The sequence below is a fragment of the Varanus komodoensis genome, unplaced genomic scaffold (assembly GCF_004798865.1).
Source record: "Varanus komodoensis strain SLA01 unplaced genomic scaffold, ASM479886v1 scaffold17, whole genome shotgun sequence".
NCBI classification, from domain to species: Eukaryota; Metazoa; Chordata; class Lepidosauria; order Squamata; family Varanidae; genus Varanus; species Varanus komodoensis.
This window is the reverse complement of record NW_025335505.1, coordinates 25219515-25244214: the sequence shown is the minus strand read 5'-3', so window position 1 is coordinate 25244214 and position 24700 is coordinate 25219515. Positions and strand designations below refer to the sequence as shown.

Sequence of the window (24700 nt, the reverse complement as noted above, 5' to 3'; positions counted from 1 at the left end):
ACAGATAAATATTGAAGAAAAGCTCCATACAGAGGCTCATCATAGGAAGAACTGAGTGATGATGGAAGTAGGGGCAAAGGGGAAGGTCTAAGTATGAAGGCTGACACTTGGAAAGCTAAGGGATAGATAGATAGGAATGTGAAGGTAGATGGCTAGAGAAGGGGATGGGGAAGAAAATTCTTGGATTGAGAGTTAACTGCTTGATGCCAGTTAATCTACTTATACCACCTTTGTTACAGTGTGATACACAGAAAAGTTAAATACAGGTGTGTGGTGTAACTATTTTGAAACTTACCCAGTATCTGCAAAATATCTGATCCTGTGAGTGCTGTTATCCTAGGCTTGTCTGAGAAGCTGGATATTACTGAGATCCTAGGGCTTGCAAGAAATAGTAGATAGTTAACCTCCCTAATTTAAGTCCTTTTCAGAGAGAATAGCTGCACTAGTTAGGCTCTTCCATGGAGAGAAGTTATGCTAGGAAAGTGGCTTAGCAGAAGACTTAGGTCACTTCTCAGTACTTTCATAAAATCTCTTGATCACTCACTTAATTTACTGCCATGCCTATGGAATATGACAATCCCTGTCAGAACTCTTCAGTAGTGGTTACCAGAGTCTCTGAATTTGCTCCATTGAAATTTTAGGTGGAAGAAATGGTCACTGCTAGGAGGCTGCTGCACTTCAGAATTTTTCTGGAGTAAGTGGTGTTATGGCAGTGGTATTATTGGATTTTTCTGCATTGATAGTTCTTTGTGGTCTCTGTGCATCACACATAATGGGTACTTCACCTGCACAGTGCCTGTTGTTGGCCAGAATACCCAAGCTACAATGGTTTTTGGCGGGAACTCCTCCCCCCTCCCCCCGGTGCTATATAAGGCAGAGCACCCGCCATTTTCCTCAGTCTTCTTTCGACCGCCGATCGCATTGCCTTGAGCCATTACTTTGTCTTCTTGTACTTACTTGTTTGTTCTAGAATCGTTCTTACCCATTGAATCCAAGTTCTTTTCCCTTGTTTCCCGGTTAATCCTTTCCTCTTTACCTTTATATATATATATATATATATATATAGAGAGAGAGAGAGAGAGAGAGAGAGAGAGAGAGAGTATTTCTACTTTTTTTTCTTACCTTTACTATCCCTCTTCTGATCTTCTCGATGGCTCAGTGCGCGGTGTTTCGAAAGTGTTCGAAATGCGGGGCTAAAATGTCCCCAGCAGACCTGCACGAGCTCTGTCTCCTCTGTCTGGGAGAGGGGCATCGCACCGACAAATGCGGGCACTGCCAGGCCTTCACTAAACAGGCCAGGAAGAACTGAGAGAATAGGCTGAGAAAGATCCTTTGGCATCAGGCCTTGCTAGCCTCTGCCGAGCTCGCTGCTCAGCCTATGCCGGCTGGCCCTTCCATGGTGACCTCCCCTCACCCACCATCTGGGGGAGTTGCTTCTGAGGAAATCTCTCGCTCCTCCCATTCCTTGCTCAAACAAAAGGAGAAGCGGAAGCATTCTGACCACGGGGATCCGTCGGTCCCGAAGAAGGCCAAAAAACATAAGTTGAGCAAGGCCAGCAGGAAGCGTAGGCCTGCTCCGGAATCACGGAGAGATTTGGATTCGACCGCCATGTCGGTCCAGACAGCACCATCGGTCCCGACACCCTTGGCACCAACACCGAGAGAGTTGATGCAGGTCACGCCGCCTGGATCCCCACAGAGGGTTGAACCTGCGGTCCCGACCATGTTACATCCACCCGAACCGGTCATTCATGGGTCGATGTCAGATGGAGAAATCCGTGACTCTCCCCCAAGATGTTTGCCGTGCCATCAACCGGCTCGTTCCCCAACTCCGATGCCTTCCTCTCTGGAGGCTCCCAGGAGGACCACGGTGGTTGAACCCCACCAGCATCGCTGTTCATCGGGACAATCCACCAGATCATGAGTCCCGATGCCTTACGAAGGGCCGGAGGCTTCACAACCTCAATACTGGGGACCATCCCCATACGGCTTTTACATGCCGAGGGAATACAGTCATCAATCCTGACAGACAAGGGCTGAAGCCCCTTCTACTTCGGCGCCAACGACCTCTCGCCATCCTCCTTCTCCGGCTCAATCTTCCTCCAGTCCTCCATACCCATACAACTCGGACTCTGAGGACTTGGATGACTGTTCTACATCCCCTGCGGCAGTCATCTCCACCCAGGGACCTGGGTCACCCGAAGAGTCCTGTGCTACCTTCAGTGAACTTATGGGGCGCTTAACTAGAGTTTTGGAGATTGAGGTTGAGCATCAGCCCAACGTTAACAAGGACAACTTTTATAATATTGTCTGTAAAGAACAATCTTCCACAATTACCATCCCATTGATTACAACCCTGTGGGAGGCTATGGAGGATACATGGACCTCTCCTGATCAACCTCAGTTGACATCTCAAAGGTACGAATCCATGTACAAAGTCAAGGAACAGGATATTCCCTTCCTTATAAAACACCCGAAGCCCAACTCTATCATGGTCGAGTCCTCTCAGGGGTGAGACAACAGAGAGCACTCGGCCCCTAGGGACAAGGAAGGAAGAAAAATTGACCTTATGGCGAGGCACATTTATGCGGCTATGGGATTGGGCTTGAGAATCTCCAACTACGAGGCGACGATGGCGAGGTATCAGTATTTTCTGATGCAGCGGTTGGATTTGATCACCTCGTCCATCCCAGAGCAACAACGTGATATAGCCCGGGTCTTCATAAGAGAGACAATGCAGCTCGCGATCCAATAGCTCACGACAGCCCGCCATCATGTTGACTGCAATTCCCACGCTCTAGTTGGCTCTGTCGCTCTCCGAAGGCATGCCTGGCTATGATAGTGCAACTTCCCAGAGGAGACCAAGAGACGGATCGAGGGGATGCCATTCGACGGATTGGGCCTCTTCCATGATAGGACGGACCACAAATTCGAGCATATTTATAATGCTCGGGCCACTGCCAGGAAGATGGCGATCCCAGGCTCGACCCGTTGTAAGTGGCATCAATCTCGATACTCAAGATACCAACCTTACCACCGTTTCCAGCCACGTCAACAATTCCCCCAGCGGGATCAACGAAATCGCACATGACGCGGTGGCCCAATGTCAACAGGGCCACCGCCGCCAACCCGTTGATAAGAGGCAACGTTGACGGGCTCTGCGAACCAATCCTCTCTCTCCTACACCCCTCCACCCTCCCTATGGGGGCTGGCTGCAAAGCTGACTCCCTCTTTGGGAGACCATCACATCTGACAAATGGGTCCTTTCCATAATTGAATTTGGATATAGAATCGAGTTCGACGTCATCCCTCCTTCGGGTCCGGTGCTATACACCGCCTCATCAGAAATTCTTAGAGAAGAAGTAACCCAGCTACTTCATAAGGGAGCAATCTGACAATTCTCCCATTCCGATGGATCCTGCAGTTTCTACTCTAGATATTTTACAGTACCGAAGAGGGGTGGTGGCTTATGCCCCATACTCGATCTAAGGGGCGTCAATGCCTTTATCATGACTAAGAAATTCCGTATGACCACCTTACAAAATATCCTACCCCTGCTAGATTGGTTCGCATCCATCAATCTGAAGGATGCCTATTTCCATATAGGTATCAATCCGTTTTATAGGAGGTTTCTCCGATTTACAGTTGGCTCCGACATTTTTGAATATAATGTCCTCCCCTTCGGACTTGCCACAGCCCCCAGGGTATTTACAAAGTGCATGGTTCCGATACATGCTCACCTTCGTCAACAAGGTGTTCAAATTTATCCATATTTAAACGATTGGCTCATCGTTTCCCCGTCTCAGGACTGACTTGTTGCAGACATTTGCCTTACGTGCACTCTTCTGGAGGACTTGGGCTCATTATTAATACCGAAAAATCCTGTCTCACTCCTTCACAGGTCATCGAGTTCATCGGAGCGCAACTCAATTTGGTCCAAACACGAGCATTTTTACCATGGACCCGAATGGACAGACTTTGTTCAGTAGCCGGCTGGGTTCAGAAAGGCGGGCAAGTTCGAGCATTGCTTATTCAAAAACTGCTGGGCCATATGGGGTCAACTATCATAGTGGTTCCGAATGCCAGACTACGAATGCGACCACTCCAGCTGTGGTTCAACACGGTGTTCCAGCCCCTCCGCGACTCCCTGAGGCGATGTCTCCTTCCTCCCGCCTCAGTTCGACAGACTCTGACATGGTGGATGAACCCCAACAATCTCACCGTCGGCGTTCCGTTTCACCAGTGACAACCCTCCGTTTCACTCCATACTGATGTGTCTCTCACGGGTTGGGGAGCTCACTGTTCCAACCTACAGACACAGGGCACCTGCCAAGCACACGAGAGGTCCAACCACATCAACTTTCTTGAGTTGCTAGCAGTTTTCAAGGCACTACAATCTTTCGAACCCACGTTACGGAACCGATCAGTACAGGTGGCCTCCGACAACACAGTTACTGTTTTTTATCTGAACAAACAGGGTGGTACAAAGTCGGTACCGTTGGCCCATCTGTCCATACAGATTTGGGACTGGTGTATCCCCAGAGCGATTTTGCTCATAGCAATCCATCTAGCAGGAGTACACAACCAAGAAGCAGATACCTTGAGCAGAAAGATGTCGTCAACCCACGAGTAGGAATTGGACAACCAAACTTTCAGAGACTTGTTTACCCGGTGGGGTACCCCAACATTAGACCTGTTTGTGACAGCTTCGAATTTGAAATGCAAGACGTATTGCTCCAGGGCGGGAACGGGTTCGAACTTACTATGGGACGCCCTGATGGTGAGTTGGTTGGATTCATTCCTGTACGCCTTTCCACTGATTCTGTTGATTACCCACATCCTGGAGTAGGCTGCCCGGGACCGAGCAAGAGTCATTCTCGTTACACCATGGTGGCCCTGTCAACCCGGGTTCCCAACCGCTCTCAGGCTGTCAAGACATATGTTCTTCCGTCTGTCACACATCCCTCACCTAATTACACAGGGGAGGGGGATGATTCTTCATCCCGACCTCAACATCCTCAACCTTACCCCATGGCTCCTGCACTAACCACCTCTACCAACCCTCACAGACTTTCACAAGACACCTCGGTTCCAATGCCAGAGCGTCAGTTGGTACCGGAGGACCTCACTTGACTCTCCTCCGAAGCTGTATCATCTCTACAAGAGATCGAGTTCATCCTACAATCTGCCCTTAGACCATCCACTCGTAGGTTGTATGAGGCGAAATGGAAACGTTTCACCACATTTGTGGAAGCGAGCCGTTTTACTCCAGAATTAGCTTCTATCAATAACATCTTTCCTTTTTGCTTTCTTTGCACCAGTCTGGACTTAAACCTACCTCTATCAAGGTCTACATCGCAGCTATATCCCATTTCCGCGGCCCTCTGTTGCGTTCATCCGTGTTTTCTCACGTGCTCATCCGGCGCTTCCTTAAGGGATTACAAAATCTCCATCCTCCAATCCGACCGTCGGTACCAACTTGGAGTCTATCAGTAGTTCTCCATGGACTCACCAAAGCTCCTTTCGAACCCCTCGCAATGACGGATTTAAGATTGCTGTCTTGGAAAGTAGCCTTTTTGGACACCATAACCTCAGCGAGGAGGGCAAGCGAACTTTCCGCCCTCCGTGTGGATCCACCATACCTTAACTTCCACAAGGAGAAGGTAGTTCTGCGCACAGATCTGGGGTTTTTCCTTAAGGTGGCCACAGCATTTCACATTGTGCTTCTGGCATTCTTGCCATCCCTGTCCACCCCAGTAGAGAAATCTCTCCATTCCCTTGATGTGCGTTGGTGCCTAGCTTTCTATCGGTCATGCACAGAGTTTCAGGAAAACTAAACACCTATTCATCAAATACTCCAAACCTGACAAGGGTACACCTCTCTCTGCCCAGAGACTATCGAAATGGATAGTACAGACTATTGAACTGGCTTACCAGCTGGCCAAGATAGATCTTCCCGTTACCCCTAGGGGTCATTCTACCAGAGCCATGGCAGCCTTCTCGGCCTTCTCATTGGGTGTCCCACTGCTGGACATTTGTAAAGCTGCTACATGGACAACTCCCTGTACCTTTACCAGACACTATAGGCAGGACGTCCGAGCCAGGCAAGATTGCTCCTTCGGACGGGCTGTCCTTTCATCCATCCTTCACTGACGACACTAACCCACCTCCGGTGAGTGAAGCTTGCTAATCACCCATTATGTGTGATGCACAGAGTCCATGAAGAAGAAAGTCAGGTTGCTTACCTGTAACTGTCGTTCTTCGAGTGGTCATCTGGGCAGTCACACAACCCGCCCTTTGGCCCCACTTGGTGTCGAGGGACAGGATGGTAAGTCTCTTTCTATCGACTCCTTTACTAGATGGCACGCTCTGCTAGGGGGTAATCTGCTAGTCTGCAGAGACTGAGGAAAATAGCGGGCACTCCGCCTTATATAGCACCAGGGGGAAGGGGTGTGGAGTTCCCGCCAAAAACTATTGTAGCTTGGGTATTCTGGCTGACAACAGGCACTGTGCAGGCCCCATTATGTGTGACTGCACAGATGACCACTCGAAGAATGACAGTTACAGGTAAGCAACCTGACTTTTTGTGACAGGTGTGACTTTAAATTGGTAGATGGAACCAGATAGCAGATAAACCAATGTAGAGGGGAAGTAAAATTTACTTATTCTGATGTATGAATATTTGTTATAACAGTGCAATTGGAAGAAAGCTTTAAGGAAATGGAGAATCATTTGCTATATCTTGAGGATCTCTGTGGACAGTGTGAATTGGAAAGATATAAACATATGCAAGTACTACAGCTGGAAAATTACAAGAAGGCTAAACGGTAGGTTTTAATATATATCTATTTTATATTTGATTTTACTGACTGAATACTTTCTGTTCTATATATGCAAACATATCTTCTTTTTTCTCTCTTGTCTAAGAAGTGTACATGCTTTCATGTTTTCAGAACTGTTCAGGAAAAGGGATTAGTACAACTCTGCTTGGTCAGGAGATACAGGCTAAAATTCAGTAAGCATTTTTTGGAGAGTGAGTCCCACTGAACATAGACATTCTTCTGAGAAAACATTCTTCAGGAGTGTGCTGTCTACATTATGGAAGAGGCTTCATTTTGTTGCTTAGGTCTTCATGTTTTACTAATAACAATGTTTTTATCTGTCACATTAGTTGTCTTACGTTAACATTGCTGGGATTCCTGTTAAAGTGCATTGCATAATCATGATGGGCTTCATTACTTTTGCACAGATAAGAAAATAAATACTACTAACAATAGCAGGAACAGCTATGTCTCAATGAACTAAGTAAAAATTGGTTCATCAAGTTGTTGTACAACCCTCAGGAGACATTGCATTGTCTGGTTTACTGCTAGCATTCAGTGAGGATAAAATGACAAGACTGTTAGGAATAAACTTGGATCAAGTGATCACAAAGCAGTCCAACCTGATTAAATTGGAAAATCAGAACTAGAACTGCAGCTAAGTTATAATGTTTAGAATATGTATTTTTGAGAAACTCTGATGGCAGATTTGTGAGGTGAGTAACATTAATAGGCTTATGCCCTTGAAGAAAGAGAGCTGGAATTACAACTTTTACAACAAACAGGACAGCAAACTTTATCAGGAAGTCTTCACCTGTATAAGTAAAAAATTAGGACAATCAGGTGGAAGCAAACAGCTTTAAAATAGTAAAGGAATTTTATAGCCAGATATGTTAGTTCAATTCATTTTCATTCTTATGAGGTGATGGTTAGAAGACAATTCCTGCAGCAGAAAGAACGGAAAAAAGCCTAAATGGATGATGACACTTACAGTTGCCAAAGACAGACAAGAAGCCAAAAGCAAAAGGTGACAGAAATAGGGTCAGGATCCTTAATGTAATTTTTCAGTGATTTGTCACCTTGAGATAAAAACAACTATACAATGATCAGTGCAAAGAGATAGAAGAGAAAAAAAAGGAAAAATATGAGACCTCTTGCAGAAAATCCAAGAAATCAAAGGGAAATTCAAAACTACATTAGGAATACTAAAATGCCAACAAGGAAGATAACATCAATGATTTCAAATATTCATTTGGTACTATATTACTGGCAAAAGCATTGAATTGAAATGATTTCTGATAAAAGTAAAAGAAGACAGTAGAAAGACTGGGCTGCTGCTCAGTATTAGGAAAATAAAATCACAAAAGAAACACACAACTTCAATGAACAGTAAAGAAATGGAAATTGTGCAAGGTTTTGCATACTTTGGCACAGTCACCAGTTCAAAGGGAGACTGCAGCCAAGAAAATTGAAGAAAACTAAGACTTGGAAGGGCAGCATTGAAGAACTAGAAAATAATTATTGAGTGTAAGGACATTTCACTGGAGATGGCCAAGTTCAAGTTCATTCTTTTCTTGATCACTGTGTATGAGTATGAAAGCTGGACAGTGAAGATATCTGACAGGAAGAAAACTGATGAATTCAAAATATGGCGTTACGGGAAAGCTTTGCAAATATCCTGGACCAATGGAAAGATGAACAAGTGAATCTGAGATCAATTCAAGCCAGCACTTTGTCTGGAAGTTAAAATGATGAAACTGACATTATATGTACATCAGGCATATCATGGAATGGCATAATTCATTGGAGAAGGTAGTCATGGAAAGTCAAAGGCAGAAAGCCAACAGTGAGTCTTGAGTTTCCAAGAGCTGTCCAGGGCTGCCGGGGTCGGGTGGGGTGGGGGGGGCAGATAATTGTACTGGACATTAATCCATAGGATTGCCATAGGTCAGAGATGCTGACAGCCCGTAACAATAACAAAAAGGTTATGGTTGCTGTCATGTTCATAGAACAAAAGAGCAGCACACTTTTATCATTGGCTAGAGGATTGAGGTGTACTCTTAAGCTGTATCATGTAACTTCCAGGTAGAATATCATAGTAGGAGAGGGACCAACCTGGAACTCATGTGGGGGGCTGCATCTGTTAGTCACAGAAAGAGAACCTGTGAAGAGTTCTGTTTTTGGTACAACTTTGATCCACTGTCAGTTGCTTTGGAGCTGGAAAGTAGATGACAAGCATGCCTTGGTCCCACTAATCAGCCTTAGGACTAAGAGTTTCTGAGTGAAGGTTTTGTTTTGTCTTGGCATTTTGTGATCTTAGGTCACCCTGAGAATAATGTAGTAGGTGGTATATCACACACGTATTTCCCTTAGCAGAGTTTCCCCAGATGGTGTGCTGAAACAGTATTTTCCCTCTTCCTCTTTCCATGTAGCTGCAAAAGAAATTTCCTTGTTTGTTAATGTTTAGCCTCCTTGAAATTTCCACACCAGGAAACTGATTTAAGCACTTGCTATAAACAAGGATTAATCCACTTTTTCAGGGAGTCATCAATCCATTTCTTAGTGTTACAGGGAAACTGTTTTAGCAAACTAGGAAGTCTCCTTTGTTTCAGGGTAAGCAAAAGGAGAAAGACATGTAAGGGAGGGGCCTGTTCTCTTTTTAATGATTTATGACAAAATCCTTTGCATGTTTTAGACAGTAAAAATCTTCTAGTTTCCAGCATGCTCTGGTAGCATATTTTTTTCTGTCTAAATATGGGTAGGTTGGGACACATAATTATATCATTATTGGGCTTGGATTAATACATTAATGAGCCATCTTGTACTTAGGTTAAGTTAAAGAATAAATAAAAATGACTTCAGAAAAAATAAAGGTGCCATTCAATATTTATCTTCATTGATGAAACTTTTTCCTTATAAATCAAGCTGTGGGCACAAAGAGTCTGATGCTTGGGAATGCATCATTTGAGGGAAGTAGAAGAGGAATAGTTCAACAGCACTATTTGTCAGGGTTGCCCATGATGTGATGAGAGTGAAGGTTCCTGAAGTGCTCTTGGGGTTTAATACACACACAGTACTGTACCTAGTTACATCCATTCTTCATTAAGAGTGTATTCTGAATTGTTTGCAATATGATATATATGAGTTTTTTTCTGGCTAAGCAGAGGAAAAACATGTGAGCAGTGCATGCTTGCATGAAATACCCTTCTGTTCCCATATGCTGTGTGTGTAACAGCATCTGTAGTAATGTCAATGTCACAGTTTTCATGGAGCAAAACTGTCAGTTTACTGGAACATGCTGTGACTTTGCTTTCTGGAGTAGTAATATGGTATGAATGGATTCAGAAGCTAATAAACCCTCAACTAAAATTGTTAGGTAGATATGACTTGTTATCTACTAGTACTTATCTGTGATTTCTTTCTTAACTGAGATCTTTTGTGTTCTGTATCCCTCAAAACTGCTTTTTATTTCTCAAAAAAATCTACCAAGAACAATGGAAACTCATGGTTTCTGTCCTAATTACGTACCTCCTTTCTCCTCTCTTGAATCACCTTTCTTGCATTCTATACTTTCTCTAAGGATTCTATGAATGTTTACTCAGAAGCAAGTCCCATGATTTCAGGGGACTCACTCCCAGCCTGAGATTTTTTTTTTTTAAAATCTTACTTGCCCAGTAACCTTATGTTGTAAGTTAGGCAGAGACATACTGATTTACACTAGACTTACCTTGAGCAGGGATATGTAAATTCCTCCTGGGAGAAGTGCCCACTGTATTCTTCCCTCTGAGAATATTAGTTGTACATCTGAAATGAAAGAAGCTAACTCATTTTCAACATTAATTTTGATCTGAACATTTATTCATTTATTTTTCGATTTATATCCTGCCTTTTTCCTACGAAGGGCTCAAGACAGCTTACATCTCCTCCTACATCTTATCTCCACAACAACAACCCTGTGAGGTAGGTTGGGCTGAGAGTCTGTGACTGGCCCAAAGTCACCCAGTTGGCTCCATGGCTGAGCGGGGACCAGATCATTTGAGTCCCAGTCCCATGCTCTTAACCACTACACCACACTGGCCCTTTTTTTTCTTTCCTTTCCGTTGAAGATGACATTCTGTAATGTCAGTTATGCTTGTTGACAAGAATTTAGAATTTAGCATTGCTGCATATTCAAGATATTAGGCACTTTGAAAAAATTGAACTTGGTGAATAATATGTTATTATTACTATTATTACATTGCATTTATATCCCACCTTTTTCCCCTCTTGTGAAGAACTCACATTTTATCCTGCAACCCTGTGAGCTAAGTTGGACTAAGAGTCTGTGACTGGCCCAGAGTCATCTGGTGAGCTTCCTGGCCAAGTGAGAACTGGAACCTGGGTCTCCCAAATCCCCAATCCAATACCCTAACCACCATGCCATTTTGGCTCAGTATAACATCAGTTTTTATAGTCTAAGATCCAGAAATTACTTTGAAATTTAACTTTTTAAAAATGGCAGTTCTTCTCTCTTTCTTCATTTAATAAGACAAGGTGCTCTATAAATGTTTTAACCATTACACAGAAATGAAAACTCTGCAGCTTGATTAATCTTCATCATTGTTGATCTATGTGTATTTCATCGTCGTGGCCTCTGTGCATCACACATATGGGTACTGCGCCTGCGTAGTACCTATGGCTGGGAGATTGATAGCTAACGATTTGGCGGGAAAACTCCGCTCCCCTCCCCCCTAGCAGTATATATGGAGCGGAGTGTCCGCCATTTTCCATACTTTGCGACCGCCGTTCATTGTGCCTTGTGCCGCTTTCGCTCTCGCTCTGACTGTTTCTTGTTCTCTTCACGTTTGCGATTCTTCTTCTTTTCAAATTATATTTCAAGTTGTATATTCCCTGATAGTTCTTGTTGTTTTCTCATCCGTTAACTTTCTTCTACTGTCTTCCTAAAAAAAAACAACCCCCCCCCCAAAAAATATTATTTCCTCTCTGCACTGTCTTCTTCTTTCTTTTTCTATGATGGCGCAACGAGTGGCTTTCCGTAAGTGCGCGGAATGCAGGTCAAAAATGTCTCCAGCCGACCCGCATGATTTATGCCTCCTCTGTCTGGGGGAGGGTCATAGGACAGACAAGTGCAGCCATTGTCTGGCCTTCTCGAAGCAGGCTAGGAAGAACCGCGAGAACCGCCTCTGTAGGCTCTTGTGGGACCATGCACTTATGCAATCGGACCCTCTGGTTACTCGCCCTGCTTCGACCTTGGCTGCAACTGCGTGTCCAGCCTCCTCTGCACCACCGGCCTTCTCTTCTGGAGCTCTGCCCTCATGCCCTTCACACGAAGGTGCGTCTGCTGTGGGCGATTGGCCTGCTTCCCCACCAAAAAAGCGGCGTGAAAAGTGGAAGCATAGTGGCTCTGAAAAACCTGCTGAGCGCAAGAAGGCCAAAAAAGATAAGTCCGTGAAGCCACCTCGTAAATTGAAGAATCCCGAGCATTCTAAACATCGAGACTCAGGTTCGTCGGCCCCATCAGTCCCGATGGCTGTTGCGGTACCGACACCACCGGGTCGGACACTTCAGGCGGCCATAAGGATTACCCCTCCAGGGTCCCCTTGGCGCGTGGGCAAGCCAACAGTGGAGCCTCCGCAAGCTCCACATCGGGAATCGATCTCCGATGGGGAGATTCGAGACTCCCCGCCCAGGGCTAGGTCTCCCACACCTATGCACCCAGCCAGACTGGAGACGGAGATGTCTCCTCCTAGGAGTCAGAGAAGCCGCTCGTCTGACAGAAGATCTGACGACTGGTACCATCCCCAGTCTTCGTTCTGTCATGGATGCGGAGACTACCATTCTGTTGGGTGTTACCCGGCTCCTAGAGACCATCCCTCTCCACTAGCTCCTCAAGACGACCTGACATCTTCGGTCCTGAGGCACGCTCCAGCGATACTGACTAGGGAGAGCAGTTGGTCCCTGTCGCCTGGAGAGTTGTCCTCCAGTGCTCCCCCATACTATGGGGTTGATTCAGACGAATCCGACATTGACTTGACTTCTCCGGATGTTGCGGTGACTTCCCAGGGCCCTGGGTCCCCCGACGAATCCCACATCTCCTTTGCGGAGCTGATGTCGCGTCTGATTCAGTCGCTGGAAATTGATGCCATACAACAGCCTGGCCCCAGCACTGATAAATGGTACGATGTTGTCCGTGGAGAGCAGTCTACGTCTTTAGTACTGCAGCTTATCACTACCCTGCGGCAACCTATGACCCAGCCGTGGGATCGGCCTGCCCATCCTCAACCAACATCGAGGAGGTACGAAGCCATGTACCGGGTTCGGGAGGAGGACATCCCGTTCCTCCTGCGTCATCCTAAGCCGAACTCGGTTGTGGTGGAGTCTTCCCAGGGCAGGAAGTCAAGGGATCACACCGCGCCCCACGACAAGGAGGGGAGGAAGATCGACTCTCTAGCTCGCCAAGTCTATGCGGCCTCTGGACTCGGCTTGAGAATATCTAATTATGAGGTGACACTGGCGCGATACCAGTACTTTATAATGCAGCGCCTCAACAACGTAATCTCGGCCCTCCCAGACAACCAGGGTGACCTCACAAAAGTCTTCGTGAAGGAGGCTATGCAGGTCGCGGTCCAACAGCTCTCCACTGCCCAACATCACATGGACCTGGACTCCAGGGCCCTGGTTGGTGCCACCTCTCTCCAGAGGCATGCGTGGTTGCGCAATTGCAACTTTCTGGAGGAGATGAAGAGGTGTATCGAGGAGATGCCTTTGATGGGTCCGGACTCTTCCATTCCAAGACCGACCATAAGCTGAAGAAGATCCATGAGTCCAGGATGATGGCTCGGCGTATGGAACTGCAGACCCAAGTTCGACGTAAGTGGTCTTGGACCTGTCCGTCATACTGACAGCCGTACCAGTTGAGACAGCAACCTCAGCACTGACAACAATAGCAACAGTGCCGCCGACAACAGCCACCACAATGTTATCAACAGGGCCATCGCCGCTTCGATGGCGACAAGCGGCAGTGTTGACGGGATGGGCGAACCTTTCCTCTCCTTCCTACACCACCCACCCCTCTCTCATTTGGGAACTGGCTGAAAGGCCGACTCCCCATTTGGGAGTCCATCACATCTGATCAGTGGGTGTTGTCCATCATTCAGCACAGATATCGGATAGAATTCGACATCGTTCCTCCATTGAGCCCAATCCGGTTCACACCATGCTCGCCGGCATTGCTCGACGAAGTTCGACAACTTCTCCATAAAGCTGTAATTCGTCAATTAGCTCAAACGGAAGGACTTCATGGATTCTATTCGAGATATTTTATGGTCCCGAAGCAGGATGGTGGTCTTCGTCCAATACTGGACTTACGAAACATTAATAGGTTCATCGTAACAAAAAAATTCAGGATGACCACCCTTCAAAACATCCTGCCATTGCTGAGGAGAGAGGACTGGTTCTTGAGGGACGCCTATTTCCACATTTCAATCCATGTCATAGACGTTTCCTCTGTTTTGCTGTTGCGTCTGAAGTTTTTGAATTCACGGTGTCACCTTTCGGACTGGCCACTGCACCAAGGGTTTTTACAAAGTGTATGGCCCCTGTCTGTGCCTTTTTACGACTGCAAGATGTTCCAATTTACCCTTATCTCGATGATTGGTTGCTAGTCTCTCAGACCAGAGAAGGACTTCTTTCCTCGATACAGATAACTTGTACTCTGCTGCAGGACCTTGGACTTTGCATTAACATAGAGAAATCTTCTCTTGTTCCTGCACAGATGATTACTTTCATCAGAGCCCGTCTGGATTCTACGATGGCAAAAGCCTTTCTCCCACTGGACAGATAGCACACTCTTGCTCAGCACATCCATCGAATGTGACGAGACAGGATCGCTCCTGCCCGATCTATCCTAAGACTCTTGGGACACATGGCTGCGTCAGTCGCTGTTGTCCCACATGCCAGGCTTTGACTTCGTCCTCTCCAGCTTTTCTTCAACAAGATGTTTCGACCGCAAAGGGACTTACCAATGAAGTTAATTCGGATTCCATCCTCTGTCCTTCACTCGCTGCTATGGTGGACAATTCCGACCAACCTAACCATTGGAGTTCCATTCCGGCCCCAATGCCCTTCAGTGACTCTCAGTACCGATGCATCCCTACTCAGATGGGGAGCAGTGTGTTCTGACCTACGCACTCAAGGCGTTTGGAATAGGCAGGAATCTGGGAACCATATCAATTTCCTGGAACTTCTGACAGTATTCAAGGCCCTACACTCATTCGAGGATGTTCTTCGGCACCGAGTCGTTCAGATAACCTCTGATAACGTCGTTACGGTCTTTTATCTGAACAAACAAGGGGGGACAAAGTCGCCAATATTAGCCTGGCTATCGATGCAGATCTGGAACTGGTGCATCCTGAGAGACATTGCCCTCATGGCAGTATATCTAGTCGGTACAGACAATGTGGAAGCCGATCTTCTAAGCAGACACATGTCAACATCTCATGAATGGGAGCTGGATCGCCAGACACTCGACCAGCTATTCCACTGCTGGGTCATCTGGACATAGACTTGTTCACTACCCGGCAGAACAGGGTATGCGAGACTTTTTGCTTAAGAGCAGGAATTGGACAAGGATCATCAGGGGATGCTTTTATGATCCCATGGAACAATATGAACTTTTATGCTTTCCCTCCGATTCCCCTCATTATGAGAGTAATATCGAAGATAATTCATGATGGGGCCACAGGACTGCTGATAACTGCATGGTGGCCACACCAAGCATGGTTTTCGACACTTCTTCGCATTTCTCAAGATGAATATCTTCAACTTCCATCCATCCCATATATCTCATAACCCAGCGAGAGGACACTGTTCGCCATCTGGATTTAACATCGCTGAAATTAACAGCCTGGTGGATTCGATAACAGTCGGCGCTGACTCGGTACCGATGGCATCTGTGCTTTCTACTGGTCCTGTCCCTGGATCCGACACTCTAGTCCAGGCTTCGAATCCATCTATCTTCCATACGTCATCAGATCCAACAAATCCCCTGTCGGGTCCAATGGTTTTTCACCCGGACTTCCAACACATTCTCGATTCTGCGTTAAGGCCATCAGCCCGAAAATCATACATGGCTAAGTGGTGATGTTTCTCTACCTTTGCTGATTCTCACTCATTTCTTCCACATTCAGCATCCATAGTCCATATTCTCCAGTTCCTCTTAGAACTCCACCATTTGGGACTTAAGCCATCCTCCATAAAGGTGTACACAGCGGCAATTTCCTATTACCATGGTACAGTTCAAGGATCCTTCATTTTTTCTCAACCACTGATAAAGCGATTCCTTAAAGGGCTGCATAACCTTCACCCGACGGTCAAACCGGTTATGCCTACTTGGAGTCTTTCAGTGGTATTACAAGCACTAACAAGAGCCCCCTTTGAACCCTTGGCGACTGTCAATTTGTGTCTTGTCTCTTGGAAGACAGCTTTTCTTGTAGCAGTTACATCAGCCTGGAAAGCTAGTGAGCTCTGTGCCCTCAGGGTAGACTCTCCCTATTTGAATTTCCATAGGGAGAAAATAGTTCTATGAATGGATCTATCTTTTCTAGCAAAAGTGGCTAGCTCCTCCTACATGAGTCAAGAGATCGTCTTACCTGCCTTTTTTCCATCTCCATTGAATCTGGTTGAGAGATCCTTTCACGCGCTGGACGTACAGCACTGCTTAGCCTTTTATAGATCAAGGACTGAATTTATTCGACATTCCAATAGGCTCTTTGTTAAATATTCTGAGCAGGACCAAGGTTTTCCAGTTACCTCTCAAAGACTCTCCAAGTGGATAGTTCACACCATTACTCTGTCCTACCAGTTGGCTAAGATAGACTTACCTACAACCCCAAGGGGTCATTCTACTCGAGCTGTAGCTGCTTCTTCAGCCTTTGCGTCGGAGGTTCCGATTGATGATGTCTGCAGAGCGGCCACCTAGGCCACTCCATGCACATTCGCAAAACATCATCGGCTGGATGTCTGCTAGACAGGACTGGGAAAGCAAGAGAGAACAAAAAAACCCTCATCTAACTATTGTTAACTGCTTTTGAACTACAGTATGAATTTAAGTAGAACTCTACCATGTATTCAATTTACTTTTTCTGCTGGTCTTACATATGGAAAGATAAATTGCCAAGTATTCTAGTTTCTTTCTGCTACTATTCACTGCCAAATGCAAAGGTCCTTACTTTTCTTATCTCCTTTCCTTTCTCTTGCCTTGGATGAAATTAACCTTTAAATGCCTTGGGTTTTCATGACCATTTTCTTTCCTGCCTGTCATATTGCTCATTCAATATTTCTGTTAGTGGAAACACCTCTGCTTTTCCCTGCTGTGTTGGGAGTCACTGGGGTTTTGGTCCCATGTTACTTTATTTATGCTCTCTCCTCTGATGTTTCATCATCCCTCTAGGTCTGTTGTAGGGAACCTAGAAGATAAATTCAAACCAATGCAGCTCTTCAGTTGTTTCTAGATGGCCAATCCCACTCCCCATGCTATTGTTTGGTGGTTTCCTTGCCTATGCACAGGTTTTTCTATTTCCTCACAGGTGGAAACGCCTTTCCCAAGGCTTAGATACTGGCAGCAAGCGTTTCAAGCTAAAATATTTTTAGTGTCTTTTGCTGCATTCCATCTGCCTTTGACCTTGATGTTTTTGCCTCTGTCCAGACCCATGGCTGAAATGCAGCTCCTGAGAGCTTCGCTGAACTTGAATTCAGCCCTCAGACTGAAAGAGGTTTTCTGTCTTTTTCTATATTCTGATGACATCCTGCTGGATCTGAGTAGCTTGTATCTGTACTCATTTTTGTCCAGGTCTTTTGTCTTTGGTCTCTGTTATATTTACTTTGATATCTCACCATGGCCTCAAATTCAGCATGCCAAAGACTAAACTACAGCATAGCTGGCTGAAGGAGTGGCTTGAGTTCTCTGCTTTTTGTCCATGTTTTTCAAAATTTTAAACAGCTGAATACTTACAGCTTTCATGCATTTTTAATGGTTTTATTTTGGTTAGGAGTGCAAGAATTTTGTATTACTGAGAAAACATTTCTGTGGCCTGTTTGATAATAGGACAAGAACTGTTTGGTACATATGAGTGATATTTGATATATATGAACTTTTTATACTGGTGTGTTTTCTCAACTTTGTTGGAACTGTACATACAGTGGAGGCAAGACACAAAGGTACATGCATATACATAGGCACAGCAAAATCTATTTGAATAACATTTTTGTTAAAATCATACTTAGAGTATTTGCAGACCTCACTAAGAAAAAATAATCTGCTTCCATAAACAACAACCCTCCTCAAAAACATAGGAACAAAACAATGAAGCAGTGTATGTGTTTATAGAAAGAACTATGTCTTCACTGGATGTAAATAGATTTAGTCATTAATATAGGGACAGAGTAACTGCAACTACAGAATGATTCAAAACCAATCATACTTTGTAGTGTATACTTGAGTTCAAATGTCTCCTTTTTTAACATTTGGTCTGTATCTACAGTGAGACTTATAAAAATTCTTTTCATTTGCAAGGAATGCTCAGTTAATTTCTGGTTCACAGTTAAAATAAAAATAATTGAATACAAATATGCTTAAATATATCAGGTCAGTTAGTTTAAATATTTACACTGATTAGTTTGTTCATAGCAGTTTTTACAGTCGGTGTGAGTAAAAGTTAAATATGTCAATTATTGATCATAGAATAGTAAAGTTGGAAGGGACTTATAAGGCCATTGAGTATCCCCCTAGTCCAGTGATGGCAAACCTTTGGTACACGTGCCACAGTGGGCATGCAGAGCCCTCTCTGTTGGCACACGAGCCAAATTGCCCCAGCAGCCATGCATATATTCGGAAAGAGTAACGGTGTCAGGCAACTCGCAGCAAGAGGCGGCGTCGAACAGGTGGCCAGAGGCAGGCGCAACAGGAAGGTGCGCCAGGAAGGGAGCGGGCGTACAGCAAGCAGGCATGCCAAGTGCTGGTGGTGGCACCCTCCTCCTGCCGCCGCCTCTTCCTCCTCTCGGCCCACAGCATGTGAGCGACCGCCCAAGCTCCCCTCCTAGAGCAGTGGTAGGACCCTGCTGACTCGGTAGCCGCAGGCGCAGCCAGGCAGCTGCATGCCCACCTGCCCATGCACCCACTCCCAGGCCAGGCTCCCGTGCCATGGAGGTGCCTCAAGGAAGATCCCAACAGAAGCATGGAAGGGATCAGTGATAGGCTCTCTTCACCTTTAGTTTAGGTCTCCCCCCCCCCCACATTCCACCCCTCCCGTAAACTTTCAAGCACTGCCGAAGCTCCTGCGGCATTCTCGGTGGCTGGTTTGGGGGTGAGGAGAGAGGGAAGAAGGGTGTGCATGCTCCTGAGTGCAAGCAAGCCCTGCGTCCCCTGACTTGGGGGTGCTGAACGTGAACATGCTCCTTTCTGTTGTTGTGTTTTTCTTTCAAGACAAAAGAAGTTAAATGTATGAGTTTTTTTTTTCTAAACTAAAACCTCAATAGTCCAGTTTTATTGCAGTGTTGGCACTTTGTAATAAATAAGTGGGTTCTGGGTTGCAGTTTGGACACTTTGTCTCTAAAAGGTTCACCATCACTGCCCTAGTCAGTGCAGAACTCCAAGTTAAATAATTCCTATCCAACTCCTTCTTGGGTGCCTCCAAAGGAGGAGAGTCTACAACCTGCCTGGGTAATTGTTTCCATGGCCATACTGCTCTATCAGACTGGAAATTTTTCCTGATGTCCAGCTGGAATTCCAGTAATTTGAGCCCATTATTCTGTGTCCTGCTTTTTGGAATGTCCCTGACTCTCCTCTGTGTGGCAGCCTTTCAAGTATTTGAAAAACACCAAGACATTTCCCCTTCAAACTAAACACGCCCAGTTCTCTCAATCTCTACTCATAGAACTTTGTTTCCAGACCTCCAGCATTCTCCACTGAATCCAGCTTTTCTGCCATCTTGAAGTGCAGTGCCTCGAACTGGATACGGTACTCAAGCTGGGGCCTGAATAGTGCCGAATAGAAGGGAACCGCTACCCCATGTGATTTGGAAATGATTCCTCTATTAATGCAGCCTAATATAGCATTAGCTTTTTTGCAGCCACATCACATCGTCCACTCATGTTCAGCTTGCGATCTACAACAATTCTAAGGTTTTTCTCACTTGTATTATTATTCAGCCAAGTATCCCTCATCTTGTAACTGTACATTTGGTTCCTTTTCCTAGGTACAGAACATGGCATTTGTCCCTATGGAATTTTATTCTGCTCTCAGCACAATGTTCAGTCTATCAAAGTCACTTTGGATTTTGTTTATGTCTTGCAGGGTATTTAGCTATCCCAGTTTTGTACCATCTGCAAATTTGATTAGCATGCCCTGCATCTTGTCCTTGTCCATGTCATTAATAAAAATGTGGTAAAGCATTGGTCCCAGAACTGAGCCCTGCAGTACCCTGCACATTAACACTTCCCCGTTTGAGAAGGTGCCACTGTAAAGCGCTCTCTGAGTCTGTAGCAACTGTGAATCCACCTGATAGTTGTTCCATCTTGCCTACTTTTAGCTAGATCATGATGACTTTGTCAGAGGCTTTATTGAAGTCAAGATCTGTCACCTGCACAGCATTCCACAGTTCACAAGGGAGGTTACCAAATTAAAAATGAAATCAGATTAGTTTGGCAAGATTTATTCCTGATACATCCGTGCTGGCTTGTAGTAATTACTGCATTGTTTTCCAGGTGCTTACAGATAGACTTCTTTATTATCTGTTCCAAGGTTTTATGTCAGACTAACTGGTCTGTAGTTCCTAGGTTGTTCTTTTCCTTTCTTGAAGATATGGACAACATTAGCCCTCTTCCAGTCTTCTGGCAGTCATCTAGCCCTTCCAGTCATCTAGACCTCTTTATCCATCTTGCATGATTTCTCAAGGGTAATAGACAGTGATTCTGAGAGTTCCTTTTTTACCATAGGATGCAGTTTCTCAGGCCCCAGAGTTTTGAACTTACTGAAGGAGATTAGGTGTTCCTTCGTTTATGAATCTCAAGCTTCAATCCTGCTCCTTCAGTCTATTTGGGAAATTATAGACCTGCTTTTGGGAGAATTCTGAACCAATTCAATTCAGAATTGAGCTCTTCACCCTTTTCTTTGTCATCTGCTATTGGTCTGAAGTTAAACCACCCTCCAGCTAAGCTTGTTATTGTTGCTCTTTTGTAGTTTGGCCTTCCTTCCACTTTCTTTATGCATCCTTTTTTGTTTTTAGGTCAACCTGAAGCTTTTGTAGAGCTGCACTAATTCCTTCTGTTTTCTGTCTTTTGTTTTTGTTGGAATTACTTGTAATTGTACCTTTAACATTTCCTTCCCTTGAACTCCTTTTTTCCTTAGGAACCTGAGTTTATTAAAATCAGCTTTTCCAAAATCTGGAGAATATGTATGGTTACTTATGAGTTTTTATGTCTTTTAAAATCAAGAACTCAAGTATGCTGTAGTCATTTCCTCCCAGAGTTCCTATAACTTCCATTTTATAAACTAAATAATCCCTATTATTCAGTATTAAGTTGAAGACAGGTGATCCTCTAGTTCCTTCCTCCATTTTCTATAAAGATTTCTTGGATGGGCCACTTCTGGCAGAATATGCCTCCCAACAGATAGAAAGATAATTGAAGTCTCCCATCAATACAATATCAAACTTGAAATACTGGCAGTTTGCTTACCAAAACTTTCATCTTCATTGGCTCCTTAAGTGGGTGTTTGGTAGCAGACTCCAACTGTCACATTCATTTTATTTCTTCACACATTTATTTTGACCGAGATGGTCTCAATGGGACTACCAGAGTCATCTTCCTGTATTTCTGTGGAGGGATAAGTATTTTTAACATATAGTGGAACTCTACCTCCTTTCCTAATTCTTCTGTTCTTCTTCAGTTGCTGTATTCCAGTTGTAAGAGTAACCCCTCAAGTTTCAGAAATACCTATTAAATCATACTTCCTTTCATGTATTAAGAGGTCAGGTTTATTCTGTCTGTTTGCCACAGTCTAGACATTTAAGTCCAAGTTCTTTATAGTTTGGCTTGTTTCCCACATTATTGTGAAGATTATTTGGGTGCTACTAGAGCTATTCTCTCTGTTATGGGGCCTTAACCTTCATCCACTGTTGCCTCCAAGTTCAGATCTCCCCTTCCCCCAGTGCAATTCAGTTTAAAACCCTCTTGATATTTTTTTTGTCATGCTGTGACTAAGCATATTCTTTCCAGGTCTTGTAGATGCAACTCATCTCTTGGTAGCAGTCTATCTCCTAAGTAGTGTAGGCTGCAGTCACAGAATCTAAACGTCTCCCTTCATAGCCAGTTGTTCATCTGGAGTATTTTCTTTCCCTTGCTATTCTGCTTCCAAGAACTGGAAGAATGAGTGAGAATATTGTCTGGGCCCCAAGGTTTCCCTCCCAGATCTTCAAAATCTGATGTGATTTCGTTGCAGTTCCGTTTGACAGTGTCATCGTTCCTATATAGTTTAGAAGAAAGGAATATGCATCCACCAGTGTTGTGAGCTTTGGCAATCTTTCAGTCACATCTCTACCCTGAGTTCCAGGGAAACAGCATACCTGGTGAGTCCCTGGGTCATTGTAACACATTTGGGTTTCAATCCCATGCAACAAGGAGTCTTTCACAATGACTGCTCACCTTTTCTTCCTGGTTAGCTGACCTGCATCTTGTACAAGTTCCCTTGTAATTCTTCCTCTGTGGGCTGTCCTCCAGTGTCATCCACCAGTTGCTAAAAATAGTTATTTAGCTCTAGCGGTTCCATTGGTGTAGTGTGTCTTCTGATTCTTCTGCTACTGTTATCCTTCTCCACAGAGTTTCTTCTTCACTGGCTTTCATCAATTTATCATTTTCTATATCTGCTTCAACCTGCGGTTGTTCCATCTTTAGAGCTTCTTGTTCCTGCAGTTTACCATTACGTTTAAGAATGCTTCTCGTTCTCTTTTACCTTGGAGAGTAAACAACCACCACTCAAGCACTCTTACTTTTTCTTCTAATAGTGTGACCAGTTTGCATTTGTTGAAGGTGTACACCATGTTAATCTAAACCAGGAACAGAAACATTCCATGCACTTTGCAGTTTACTACCACTGTAGAATCCTTTCCGTCCATCATATGCTATAGAAGAAGAAAGGGAGAAAACATAGATTTATTGAAATGTTCTAATAATAAAAAATAATAAAAATTGATAAGCTGTTAGCCTTATGAGCTGACTTATTAATATTATTTATAAGATACTAATTTACAAAACCTTAATTATGTAAAGAATTTTTTTTCCTTATAGTATTTTACACTATTTTCCTCTTGCCTGCAAAATTGTGTGCATGTTTAAATTTGTGAAAGTATATTATGTTTAGTTTTTTCTCTTTTGCAGGAAAGAACTTGAAATCTTCAAAGGTAATTTATTTTATTTGTTTCAGTTAGCAACTTTTCAAAATGAAATGCAATAAATATCTATTTTGTGTTTTGTTTAATCACAAAACTGCTGGGCAAGCCAATTCTATATATCACTTTTAGCTACCATGGTATAAATAAATGTCTTACTCTATCTTGCCAGACATTCTTCTTGCTGTAGTATGATACCAGGGCAAGGTTGTATTGATGTTCCTGGTAATTAAGCCAAAATGGTGAATATGGAACTTTTGATAATTAACTGAATGAAAAGAGGAGTAGTCAGGGATATAACAAGTATGCACATATTTTCTATTACTTCAATTTATATGGTGTACTGAATGCTTTTTTGTGTTTGTACAAAGGGGGGATTTGATAACTGGGCCATGTTATGTCCTATGGAGAGCCTGTTGTATGTGGATATTATGTCCAGAGTGGATTAGATTAAGCATATAGAGTGGTAGTGATTTTTCTATTGTTTTGAATGCCTACAATGCACAGTTGAAAAGGAATGTGTGATTTGTTGAATATTAACCTATCTTCTAGTATTTAAGCAATTGTTAGGAATAGTTAAAAGTGTAATTTTGCCTTGTCGAGTGAGAGATCTTAATCTTGCATAACACCATCTATTTAACTTCAACAGATTATAAGTGACACATTATATAAAATGTCACTCTGGTTTAGTTCAGTGTTGAAAATGCCTTGATTATTATGACAGCATAGGCCATATTAGTAACTGGTCAAAGAGATTCTAGCCCACCAAGTGAATATTAATATTTGAATTTAGAGAATGAACAACATAAATTATATTGGAAACTTTAGACCTTCTGGGTTTGTATTTCAGAGATAATGGGGCACTAATCATGGTTGTATCTACAGTGTAGAATCTAGAATAGTTATGTATTCAGGTTGTATTTTTGAGCATGCCTTACTGCAGTGATTATCTTCAATGATAACAGAGTACAGACTCTTTTGGGCTCAATTTCATATAGTAATTTTATTTCTTCTGTGTTAAGCAGTTACTGTAGTTCTTGAAAAACAAATTCTGACTTCTGGAAAATGTCAGTTTCTTCTGTAATTTCTTAATCATACCTTTTCACTTTAATCTGGAATAGTATTGAAAAATATTTAAACTTTCCATAATTTTGAACTAGGTTCTACTTTTTTCAAATAGAGAAAATAATTGTTCCTGAAAATAAATCTAAATGATCAAAATGATTAAGAAGAATTGTAGGGTTCACCAACCTTTTAGGACCCATGTACACTTTAAGAATTTAGAAGTGCTATCAAAATGGCTACTATGGGGGTTGTGACCAATTGCCCAAAAATGTCCTCATGGCATGGCATGCTAAAGTGGCAAGAAGTAAAAAGAACTAGTAAATAAAAAGGTTGCATACAGAAGGCATCTAAGAGCTTTAACATTCTTGAGCA

At 43.9% G+C, this 24700-nt stretch overlaps 1 protein-coding gene across 6 annotated transcripts in view; it reads left to right on the top strand.

The window, feature by feature from the left end:
• Positions 1 to 24700, top strand: part of DTNBP1 (dystrobrevin binding protein 1) — a 94329-nt gene that overhangs the window by 21660 nt on the left and 47969 nt on the right. For all 6 annotated transcript variants that reach the window (XM_044426291.1, XM_044426292.1, XM_044426294.1 and 3 more), the window contains 2 exons: positions 6695 to 6827; positions 23253 to 23275. In XM_044426291.1, coding sequence (XP_044282226.1) covers positions 6695 to 6827; positions 23253 to 23275 — 156 coding nt within the window. The remainder of the gene's footprint in view (positions 1 to 6694; positions 6828 to 23252; positions 23276 to 24700) is intronic.